General features: G+C 42.1%; 1 protein-coding gene across 2 annotated transcripts in view; it reads right to left on the bottom strand.

Annotated features, from left to right (window-relative positions):
• Positions 1–12,732, bottom strand: part of col5a1 (procollagen, type V, alpha 1) — a 71,644-nt gene that overhangs the window by 43,761 nt on the left and 15,151 nt on the right. For both annotated transcript variants that reach the window (XM_054612492.1, XM_054612493.1), the window contains exons 2-4: positions 11,634–11,801; positions 5,128–5,341; positions 4,330–4,492 (exon numbers count right to left, since the gene is read on the bottom strand). In XM_054612492.1, coding sequence (XP_054468467.1) covers positions 4,330–4,492; positions 5,128–5,341; positions 11,634–11,801 — 545 coding nt within the window. The remainder of the gene's footprint in view (positions 1–4,329; positions 4,493–5,127; positions 5,342–11,633; positions 11,802–12,732) is intronic.

Below are 12,732 nucleotides of genomic sequence, written 5' to 3'. Positions count from 1 at the left end.
GCCTAAACACAGGGCTAAAAGTTGCCAGCGTGAAAAGGAGCTAATGTAATCAGGGATTTGGGTTAATTTTGGGTTAATCCATGGGTTAACAATTTATGTATGAAAAGGGGCTAATTTAGCCCAGGGTCAACTCTTAGGCCTGGGCCCTAGGTTGTATGAAGATCAACCATGTTTGGGTGGTTCTAAGTGTCTGACAATGCTGAATAGGGATATATCAATCTAATCTCCATGCATCCTGAACAATTTACAACTTCATTTAGGAGGCCATCTTTAAATACCCCTTTATATTTTTGACACTAGACGAATTATAAAGAGCCAAGCAGGGCATCAAATGTCCAGGTCTCCTCTAATGGGGCTCCATAAGAGAAGCCATTATCCAGCTTTTAACCATCCAAGGTAGACCTGTTTTTTTATGACAAAAATCAAAGAGGCAAGGTACACCGATTCAAAAGCTTTACTAGAGCTACTGAGTGTAGCTAATCCCAAATAATAAAACAGAAGCCCAGTCAAGGCCCGAAAACATCGGTCTAAACCAATTACACTACTAACCCAGACACCGGGCCAAGATGGGATTAAATAGGATTACGAATTTGGAAAATCACGATGTAAATCAGGAGAGCCTCTACCCATGAATCCATCTATGCCTTAGATGACAAAAACATGTGAGCTGTAAATAAGGGGCGCCGAGTTAATGGCAGGAAAACTGAAGAAAAAGTCACGGAGTAAAGATGAGGAAACAGGATGTGTACAACTCATCGTGCAATTATAATATTTAAACTCTTAACAAGCATCAAGTGTGTGTTTTTACTACTTTTTCCTGGCTCTGGTTGCACCATGTGAGCCACACAACTCGCTTCAGCCCTATTAAAGGCCTCCCAACTGATGGGTTTCTCCCCTCCCACTCTTATCATACTGCCTTTAACTCCCCCACTCATTCCATCTCTGATCCTTTATTTCATTATATCTTTACCTCAATCCTCTTCTTCTGAAGCACATCACGCTTTTCCTACCTATCCTCCCCAACTTATCACCACATGCACTTCTTCAGCCCCCTTGTTCAGACCATCAGTCTGGGACAGCCTATCAGCGGATACCAAGGAAACCTCTGGATGATGTCATGTGGTATGGTTGCTGTTCCAAGACTGACATCATTGGGGGAAGAGAGCTCCTCATTCTTTCCAGAGTATGACCCAAAAGTTTTGGCCCCGCTACCCAAAACCTACCCGCTCCAGCTTCCCTACCGCTCCCCCTCAATCCTGAACATCTTGTTCTTCTGATCCAGGCTACTCTGCTCCAACTCTCCAATATGTCAAACTGATGTCTCTCTCCATGGACAAAAACTGCTCTATGTGATCGCCTGCAATCATACTGGACTCACTGGATTCACTCCCCCGTGGTCCCCTTTTGAGTGAGGCCAAGTGGTCCATCTGTCCCGTTTGTTTTCCCTCGAAACCAACCTTCAGCCATTTATTTCACTCAACGCTACTTTGGACCGAGGGATGGGCATTAAATTATCTCTGGTTGTTCTTGGCACACTCGCGGGGAAACAACAGTGAACACGGAAAGCAGGAGACACACACTGCAGATCAGCAGAGATTGAAATATGCATGCTTTCAACAACCATCGCCCTACAGTCATGAAGAATAACAACATCACTGAAAGTCATTAGGGAGACTTTAATAAAGATGCTGGTTCTTAATGACTGATTGTAATGTTTACATTACAGTCATTACCAAGGAGTAATTAATATTTCCTTTGCAACAGATTAGCATTGATTACCAAGTAAAATACCCGTCTTTTTATGTAATCACCACCTTAACTACCTGCACAGTCTTTAGTGGGACACGCTACAGTACTGTTAGAAAAACTGCAAAGAAAAGAAAATAACATTTTGGTACTTATGGAGGGTAAACGCTTTCTCTGTGGCCACAATAACCATGTCAGAAACCAAACCACAAACCACCTCCGCATACAGCAAGCACAACGTGCCTCCTGACTGCTGAATGTAAAGAAAAGGCCCAGGCTCCTCTATGGTTGGGTAAAGAAACACACCATTCAGTGTATATTTAAAGATTATATATACCTCCTCAAGTCTCTTTATGTAAATATGTGTTGAATTTATGATTTTCTTTTATTCATTTAGTCAAAAAACATTGATTTTCTCTTTTTTTAAAGGGTATTATTTATTAGCATTTATCCTTATGATGCAAGTAAATCAATTGGGACTCTCAAGGAAAACTTCTAAGAAATCGCATACATTTTTAATTTGTTTTTGTGGGTGCTTTCATGCTCACCTTTCATGCTCTTGGTGCTAACTGACTCTAGCAAAAGTCAACACAGGATCAGACTAAACTACAGAGGGGAGAAGGGAGTGAGAGGAGGAAAGGAGCGCAGCCTGAGCATAATTTGGAAACTATGTGGCATATTTTCCATTTTCTGCACGCACTGGAGCCTGTCCTGTCTCCCAATTGGCGGACGCACAGCAGGAGGGCTTTACACATCTCACACAAAATATCAGTCTGTTCCCACGGAAACCAGTGGACTGTTACCCGCTGCTCTGATAGCTGGATTAGATTTAAAGTGTTTTTCCTGTATCACTTCAATCTTATGACGAGTGTGCTAAAATTGGTGCAGTATTACAACTGTGTCGGATAAATGCAGTCATCCTGTTGGCAACTGGAGGAATTTACTGGTGACCATTAGGCTTAGGTTAGCCAGTAACACACACACACACACACACACACACACACACACACACACACACACACACACACACACACACACACACACACACCAAATACTCCTGTATTCATGCCTCATTAAATAGTTGAAGTCAACAATTTCACAAGAATGTTAACACAGTCTTTGCAACACAAAACACAATGTTGTACTTTCCTGCTTCACTCATGAACCACATGTTGTAAACACTGTTGTGTGTATAAATACATATATATACAGTACAGTACATATTTTAAATATGGCTTTGGTTGCTAAGCTGTGATTAATGCTTTTGACTGACTGGAAAAAATGACGTTTTAGGTTTATATCCCATCATATATCCATCTCCCCTATGGCTTAGCAGACCAACTTTTGGGATTGTTGGGGGGGAGTGATGTCATAATTCATTCTTTTTGTCTGATCTCGCTGAGCAGCAGCGAGGTTAAAGGTCAGCTGGCTCAGCATCAGTCACATCAGTCAGCCTCTGTTACTAATTATTATTGAGGGCCTCAGCGTCACAGACTAATCCCCCTTTAAACAAGCACAACTCTGACGGGACAAAGACAACACTATTCCTTGTGCCTTGTGCTCTCTCTGTGTTCGTTTTGGTCTGTTTGTGTGTGTGTGTGTGTGTGTGTGTGTGTGTGTGTGTGTGTGTGTGTGTGTGTGTGTGTGTGTGTGTGTGTGTGTGTGTGTGTGTGTGTGTATGTGTCCCTCACAGGGGTCATGTTTAAGAGCCACAAATAGCCACACAAAAGCTTGTATAATACGCTATCCGAACTAACTCTGATTCTTCACACTAGGTAGAAGCAAAACCCCAAGAGGCTTCCTGTCACTAGTCAGATTAAACATTCATCTTTCATCTCCAGCAACGAAGCGTTTGTACACATGAAAAGAAGAGATAGGAGGAAGTGAAGCCCCCATTCTAATAATGAAAACCTGTCACGACTTGTTAAAAACCTTTGTCAACAAAAATGTTGCAGTGAGGAAAAACGTCAAAACGGCAACAACAGATTCAAACTGCAAGAAAAAAAAAGCGGTAGAGTTTTAAAAAGAACAGAATTCAGTGACATTCTGTTTTTTTGTGGGGAAGATGTGGCACCTTAAATTAAATTTGATTTGTGATAGTGCATGTGTTTGGGTGGGTGGCATATGTTGGGGGTTCCATGAGCTAAATCCACACATCTATTGAGGATGTGGACACCACCACAATCCCCATCCTGTGCGCCATGACACACAGACTTGGGGTTGGGGATTGACCATCATTCACACCACAGCCACATGTGTTTGTAATGAAGTTTAAATTGGGGAATCTAATTTTCTTCAAATTATAAACCAAGTTGGCCTGAGAATTGTCCATAAAATAGAGACTGTTTTGCAATTACTTACTTAGTAGACTTGTTTAGAACAGCCTTTGAAATAGCACAGAATGGAAGATGCCAAATTGCAATCAATCAAGTCACACACACAGATACCAAATGGAAAGAGTAGAGAGGAAAACAAGTGTGCATCTGGTAAGAATGACTTAACATACAAACTGTCCTAAGTGGTGCAATGATATAAATGACACCATTAAAACATGTAGATTAGGAGTAGAAGTATAATGCCTACCTCAAAGACTTCTTCATCAAGTATTCTAGTTCCAAATACTACAATTCCCTTGGTATCGATGATGGGGCTCGGGCTTCGGAGCAGCCTCTGGGTGGCCTTCTTTTTACAGTCCAGAATGAGGGTGATGGTCTGCTGGTGCACACTGATGGCCACTCGATGCCACCTGGAAAGGGGAAGGTGAAGTTAATTCACACACTTACTGGATTACATGTTCCCCACTCAAGAGTCCCTTTTGTGTTAGGCCTCTCAAATTCAAATACCTCCCATTCTTATTTTTTTGGGAGTGAAATTGAAACTCATTGTACTCTTTCTTAAAATATATATATATACAAATTCTACACTATGTTAATAGTGTCGAATAGATAAGATAAGATAAGATAATCCTTTATTAGTTCCACAGCAGGGAAATTTGCAGGATAACAGCAGCAGAGAGGATAGTGCAAACAAGAGACATAAGTAAAAAACAAAATCAAACCAAGTATTATAAAAAAGTAAATAAGTATTAACACAGTAAAGAATATTAAATAAGTTAAAAAAGTTAAAAATCCACAATAACTAAAATATTATATATACAGACAGAATAATTGTTGTATTGCACAGTGGATTTAGTGTCGGGATCAAATATAAAACATCACAAATGAACACTGACGAGGTTGCATGTTACTAACAAATCTGTTGCAAAGGAGACACCTGGGCAACAAGCTGCTTCACAAACTAAACCATCATCAAAGTCAAACACATCCACCTGGACTTTGATTACAGGGGAAGATACCGTAAACCAACAACAAGTGCACCTACTTTCCGTCAGCTAGGTTGACTCCTCTGAAGAGGGGGTAGTCCTCGGGGCTGGGTTTGCCTGTGTGGTCCTCGTACAGGAACACCGGAGAGCGTCCCACCTCCAGTCCGAGCTGCTGGATGCCTTGCTCATTGTACACTGACAACAGGAAGGACTGGCTGCCCTTCTTAGGCTTCACTGTGGCCAAGATGGAAAAGTCCTCCGGGAACACATCACCTGGCAGGACGGACGGCGGGTTGGAAAGAAAGAGAAAGGGATTTGGAGCGTTATGAGCATGAGGAGTAACCATTCATCATCATAAGAAAAAATGAAATACTATGTCTGTGTTCAGGATGTTGTAATTTAAGGGTTATTTTAGGAGACAGACTGTGCTCCTCTGTGTTAAGAGTGAATTTGTACATTATCATTTTTACTTCAAAGGGGAAGAAATGGCACAAAAACAGACAGTTTAGATTGGAAGAATTTGGAAGATGGGCTTTGAGCACCGAAAGGAAGCGCCAACAATTTGCAAAGTGCCCAAATTGTAACAGGATTGGATTAATCTGAAAGGGATGGCTGACAGACTAGAAGTGCAAAGTGGAGCATTTCCAGCGCAGCACAGGATGAGGAGCATAATGACAAAAGCATGTGATCCTGGGAGACTTCTTCTTCGAAAACCATCCTTCAAACCCCTCCTTTCAGGCTCTCTCTCTTCTCCCACAGCTGATCGGTCTAACAGACACTCAAATGCTCCCCAAAAAAGGTTGGAGATGAGGAAATAGGAGTAAGAAAAATTAGGGGACAGTTAAAGGGAGTTAAAGACACATAAGTATGGAAATACCAATAATACTTTGGTATTCAAACACATTAAAAGTGCAGGAACAGACATAATGAAAAAGACGTGTTTGCTTCCATCTGTTCCACTGTGCAGCCTCAACTATTTCCTCCATTTTGCTGAAGTGTGGGGCACATCTGCCAGACAGATTCTCTTAGCGGGGTGTTCTCAGGACCCTAGAAAGAGGGGCGGCCTCTCTCCAGACACCCGGGGAGACTGCTGCTCGCTAATGTCCAGGTTTCAGACTACACTTGAGGCTTTGTGATCTTTTTAGTTTGAGAAAAAGGCAATCTGACTTTGTTGAAACTACTATTCTTAAGAGAAAAAAAAACAGCTATTTGGATTATATTTACCAAAAGCAAAGAAACCACTTTCTGGATTCCAGTAGCAGATCTTTGCTGTGCGGTATGCGCAGAGAGGAGATTTCCAGACAGCCGGAAAAAAAGAGAGGCAGGGTTTGCGGCTGCAGTGGTTTTGTAGCACCTTGTGCAGCCATCAAACCCCCTTAACTCTGCCACCATTTTCTCAGAATCAAAGCAGACAGGCTGGAAAATGTTTAATTCGGAGTGACTAGCCAATGTGGAAAAAAAAGTGAACCTTAGTTTAGAAAGCGATATCGGATAAAGAGAGAAGAAAGTAAATAGAAGCGCCATCATGCCTTCACTTTAATCTCTCTTTTCTCATTGTCTTTCATGCGGTCAGCATCTGGGTGTCTGTTTGTCTTCCTGTCCGGTCTTCCTGCCTTTTTTTCTTATGATTCCCCTTTTCATTTAATGGCAGGCATCAAATCACATCATGCGGAGAGAGCACATGCCTTGGCAGAGCGCTCTGTCAGGAATTCAGCTTGGCGTCATATGAGAAAGATTGCTTTTAATTGACAGATGCTTCGACAGGATGTTGTAAGAGGAAGAGACGGACAACCCTTCAAAAAACCTCGTATGGAGGAGTTTTGTGGCATAAAGACTTGAGTGGGCAGAATGTTATGAAATAAAAAAAAAAAGGGAAATATCAGAGAAAAGAAACCAGACAGTTTGTCACTTCATCCTTGGATGAGCCATGACTAAGATATTGGTATCCACGATTTGTTCTTATTTTGTTAGGGCCCATTGGTTTCTGTGATTCCCCAATGTGTTCTTATTTTTGCTCTTTTTTTTAGGCAATTGAATAATGTATGAGTAGTCGAGAGTACTCTTACTGTTTTTCACAGTCCACAAATTCTTTGTCCAATGCAAGGAAACATAACTTTTAAATTTGAGGAACGTACAAAATGCATGAATATCAGAAAATAAAATGTTATTTATCATACGTTTTAGAGTAATTACAATGATGGGATTACATTCATGGGCCCTTGGGTGATAATGTGAGCGTTCAGCTTCTGAATGGCTTACATACTGCTCTTTGATGCTTTTTGATTTTCATGTATCTCCAGTACTGTACTCTCAAATCTCATGTTAACTTTGTTTAAGTTTTCTTAGCAGTACCTCAGTTTCACTACAGCTGAAGTTCTTCTTCCTACCGGCTTTTTCTTGGTGGCATCTCTCCAATTCTTGTGCATGTGCCAGAGTATTTCGACATGGCCCAACACCTGCTCTTTTATATATTGTCTAGGGGGCGTTACATATGTTAACAATAAACAATCCACATCCAGTGGAATTCATGATTCAGCACACCTGGATAAGAGCAGATTTGGATGGTTAAGGACATTTTGTGCATCCGGTGTTAACTTAAATTTTTTCTTTTAGGAGACATTTTTGAGAATGTGGCCCAATGACTCAGCACTGGTTCAGGACAGGGTTCAGGACAGTGCTGTGAATATTGTGTGTTTGTTTGTGTGTGTGTGTGTGTGTGTGTGTGTGTGTGTGTGTGTGTGTGTGTGTGTGTGTGGACTACGAGGACTGAAATGCGGGTTTGTGAGAGAACCTCCATCTGAGGAGAGGAGGGTGAAAGAAGGAGATCAACAAAAAGAGAAAACTGAGGACGAGAAAACTGAGGACGAGAAAATTGAGGACGAGAAGAGGAAAAAGATTGCTCTCTTATTTTCTGTTACTATTCCTCCTGCTTACTCTCTCCTCAGGACCTCATAGCAAACTGTGTATGAGTGTAGGGTGGGGGGGGGGGGGGGTCATTCAGAAAAGCTCAGGTTTCTCTGGAATGTGTCTCTCAAGCCGCTACTTCGGGCCACCAGATGAGCGATAACTTATTCCTCGTTTGGTATGTGTGTGTATGTGTGTGAGGACGTGGTGGGAATGGGAGGGCTGTGGTGCCAGAAGTCCTGGGAGTTCACACTGGCAGCACCATCATCAGTGTGGGACTCAAAGAGGGTCTGGGAAAGTGAAGAGACACAAAGGCAAGCCCAGACGTCTCGACCTGCCAACCAGGCATGACCCACCGATTTCCCCGGATTAAATAACCAATTAAAGTTGCTTTTTATTTTGATAAAATATCCCAGGTGTGACATAGCTTGCTTTTATTTACCTTGGACTATTGTGGGTTGATGGATTGAGGTCTTATTTGAAAGTTTAAAAAGACAGAGAGAGTGATTTACCCCCCTGGCTCCAATTTAACATTGGAAACATTTGGCATTTACACCTAAATTATTCTTCTTCATCTATCATATTCTCTATTCAAAAGTCAGTGCGGGGTAGGAGCTATGCCAGCACTTTGACTGTTCCTCTCCACCATCTGTCAGTGTGCACACAGGCAGCTAAATGGGGTAGAAAGTCTTGTGTCCTGTAATTGGTCATTCAGTCATCGCTGTGTCCAAATCCCTCCTCCTGTATGAGATGAGAAGCATTCCAGTGGGATTGCACACATTGCTGCAGAGACAACAAGTGTACCTGTCTGTTGGTGTGGCAAAAAGAAGGGAAACATAGACAAAGAGAGTAAAAGAGAGGAAGATGGATGTGTGTGTCTTTCATTTACGGGGCTCTAATGGGGAAAGGTAGGACTCAGGATACAATTGTGTCAAGTTCAAGGCTCTGTAGTTTGAGAATAGATGAGATGTATTTTTTGGGGGGGTTCAAACGTAGAGAGATGGAGCTACATATAATCATATCATTCTGTTTGTGAACAGCTGGATCAATAGGAGAAGCAACTCTTTGATCTACCTCTGATTACTTCTGGCGATGCTCTCACCTCACACTGCCGGGGGCCAATAGGATACGAATCACGAGTGATGATGTCACATCGTTAAGAACAAGTACAGTGTCTGATCTAGATAGATACCACGGAGATATCCAAGGAAAACTACTGGTATTATTATCTGCATTGGCTATAATGAAGATAAATGAATATCAGGATTTGGCTAATTGTCTCAATCATGCCTCCTCACTTACTAATTGTCATGTAAAATATTATATTTGTGTTAATTTTCTTAATTATCTTTTCATGTTTTATACAAAAAATTGAATTTTCTATAACACCCATCTTATTTTACTGTGTTTCTTTGGTTGTTGATGCAGCGGTTCTTAAGCATCGCATAAGAACCGCTGCATCATTGCCTGCTTGCTGTTTGTGATATTTATGACAAACAACATAGAGGAAAACTCCTCTGCACAAAAACTATAATTTAAACTCATAGAATGCTATGTCTTTATACTGGATACAGAGAGCGTCACTAGACGGGGACAGACTACTGAGACATGGGGAAGTGTGAGGTACAAAAGTTAAAGAGGTCTGGCGGCTTCATTGCCCTGTTTCCTCACTTCACATTCACATCATAAAAGGTAAAAAAGGGCTCCTCTGTTTTCAGTGCCTCAGTGGTTTCAAATGAATCATCCCTTCCACATGTTTGCCTAATGATTGCATGTCTGCACTTGCTCTTTTTTTCCAACACATCATCACAGACCATCTGTGGTTATGGGGTCACGGGGCTGGAGTGTTCTCAATCAGAGCCGCTGTGGTTTTTATTACCGAAATTAGATCAAAAGGAGCATGTCTGCATGCCTTTGTCTCCTATATGTGGCATTTTTCAAACCTTTTTAGAGGCAGGATGATGTGATGACAATTTAGGCGAATTTTACCTCCAGGCTTCAGGCCAAAGTCACAAGTCAGTAGCAAACTTACTTAAGAGGAGAAAAAAAAAAGAGATGGATAAAATGAGCTCACAAGTTTAGCTGTCCTCTGGAACATATTAGCTGTAAATTCTCTTAATGTCAAAGCAAAGAAGAGGAACCACATCACAGACGCTTGGACTAGACTTTTAAGGCCTTCCAGCCACAGACGGCTAGTTATTCTGTTTGCACCTTAAGACTACGTGGAGCCTGTTGTGAACTCCTCCAACTTGGTTTGTTTTATGTGGACTGTTATTTCGGATGATCCAGTGTAGCATGTATAATTACAGCATGCGTATCTAAACAGAGACTCATATGGGCTCTGCTGTCATAGAGCTTCAAAGTGAGCAGTATTTGTTTGATTGGAGAGCATGATAGGACACGCAGGCCGCAGGATCTGTGTGGCTCTACTGTAAGCCCCAGAGAAGAGCCACGACATGGATCAAAGGTCCGCTGAGGCCGATCCAACATCTCAAAAAGAACCGTGCGTTGGGCTGCCGTCCAATCTAAGCTTCGTGGAAGATTAGCACACAGGAAGAGGTTTGGCTTTTTTTTTTTTTTTTGGGGGGGGAATCCAATCACAATAATTTCAGAAGTTGGCAGTCTCGGTCGGAGGATTATGGTTTACAATTTCTGCACTGTGAAATAAAACAGAAAAGGGAGCCTAGCGCGCCTCACCAGACAAAGTTTGGATGAAACAAAAAAAAAAAAGGGAGAAAACACAGCGGGGAAGAAGTGGTCTCGGAGAAATGATAGATGGAAAATAGTGAGGCACTTGAGGGAAAATAAAAAAAAAGGAAAGAGGGAGAGAAGTAGGGAAAGAAAGGGAGGAGAGAGAGGAAAGTACTACTGCAGCGCACCATAAAGCAGTAACCCAAAGCCACGTCAGCACAATGGAACAAGGGAAAAGTGGAACCCCAGACTTCCCCCCTCTTCCACCCCTATTTTCACTGCTTTTCCTTCGTCCGGCTCCTCCTACAGCATCAAATATTACAGGGCTGGATTTCTCATGCAACTGCTGTGTGTTTTCAAAGGGGGGGAATTAGCATGAATTATCTTTTTCCATCCCTAAATTATCTTCAAGATTTGAATGTGTGTGACTGAGCAGCAGGACTAACTGGGTTACCAGTATTGTCCAGATGTGCTCTCATTTCTTTACATGTAAAAACCTTACAGCAAAGGCTGTAGACATACAGTATGTTTTCTAATAAAGGCTAAACAAGTTTAGATAGGAGTGAGGTATGAAACACCAGCATACCTTGCTTAAAATCCTATAAAGCAAAGATAGAGTTGACATAAATAATGAAGTTACAGGGGCCAATAAAACTGCTGCCTTGAGGGGAAGGACAGGAGCAGGCTAGGTGGGAGAAGATATAAATTGGTTTCCAGCCATGTTTAAATGTTATAATCCCAGTTTACTATGATGTGGGGTGAAAGGTCATAAAGCTGACCAGATGGGAAGGCAACTTGTAAGATAAGTTGAAGATCTTGGGAAAAGATATATAAATATATATCTGTACTGATTAACCAGGAGTAGTTAGCATGATCGATGTCTGAAGAGAAAATGTAAAAAGACATGCTTTGAGAGACAAAAAGAGTCAATAGGTGTGGAGATAGTGTGTGTGTTGGGTCAGGTACTCACCTGGATACAGCTGTTTGGTGGGGGCGCTGAGCTGGGCGTCTTTGGATACTCTGTAAGCAACATCGGGTCCTTGTGTTGACCTCCGATGTGAGCAGAAACCCGTCGTTTTTTTAACACCCTCGGGTAAACTGTGAAAATCTAAAATCTTCAAGAGGTCTGCTGGTTCCACTGCAGGGAGGAGAAAGAGACACAAAAAGGAAAACAATTTCATTTTTTGTTTTTTTCATTGGTTAAAAAAGCACTTAAACTGTGTCAAAATTGACACATATTGTTTATACATTGCATATATAGATACAACCTTCTGAGAAACCAGAAGTTTTGTCAAATTCCTCTATTTTCTGTCGTTTGCTGACTCAAACGCTCTAGTTACTCAGCAGGAGATCCCACTGTTGTGGTTCAGAGAAGGTTTAGTTGTCCATTTAGGCGCTAAACAGAGATGAGCCCATTTATAGATCACCATGATTTTGGGTTACAGCTGCAGCATAAAACCCTACCATTGCCTCCCCTTTGGCCACAACCGTGCAATTAGCACACTTTCAGGCCGGTCGTCCCGGCCGTAACCAGGCCACCGCAGGAGCACACTGGGTCAGAACAATGCGACGTGGGGTTTGACCCTGGACCGCACCCTCGCATGCCAAAACCACCCAGAACAAACAGCTGTTCCTGCAGCCAGATGCGTACACAACGCGCTACACCATGATAGCTGTTAGCATCCAGCCTTGTCTGGACAGAAAGGGGACAATGGGTCGCGTCTTTAGGGACGGTCACGTAAGGAATGGGGGCTGACAGGGTGTTTTAGAGGAGGGCAAACACTAAAGTGAGGGAGCAAACCAAACAGAGGACAACAGAAGGGTTTTATGGCACAGTAGTTTAAGAAGTAGAACAACAACAAAAGCATGCTGTGGTATTTTGCTGAATGCATTTTTGTGTTGTTATGTTAATGCAGAGTTTCAAAGACAACCCTTCGGACAAGCATAAAAGCATGCACATCACACACACACACACACACACACACACACACACACACACACACACACACACACACACACACACACACACACACACACACACACACAGGTACAGAAGTCCCAGTGTCAGG

This window comes from Anoplopoma fimbria, chromosome 14 (genome assembly GCF_027596085.1).
Source record: "Anoplopoma fimbria isolate UVic2021 breed Golden Eagle Sablefish chromosome 14, Afim_UVic_2022, whole genome shotgun sequence".
In the NCBI taxonomy this organism is placed as follows: domain Eukaryota; kingdom Metazoa; phylum Chordata; class Actinopteri; order Perciformes; family Anoplopomatidae; genus Anoplopoma; species Anoplopoma fimbria.
Note: the sequence above shows the minus strand (reverse complement) of the source record. Positions and strands in the feature narration are given on the sequence as shown.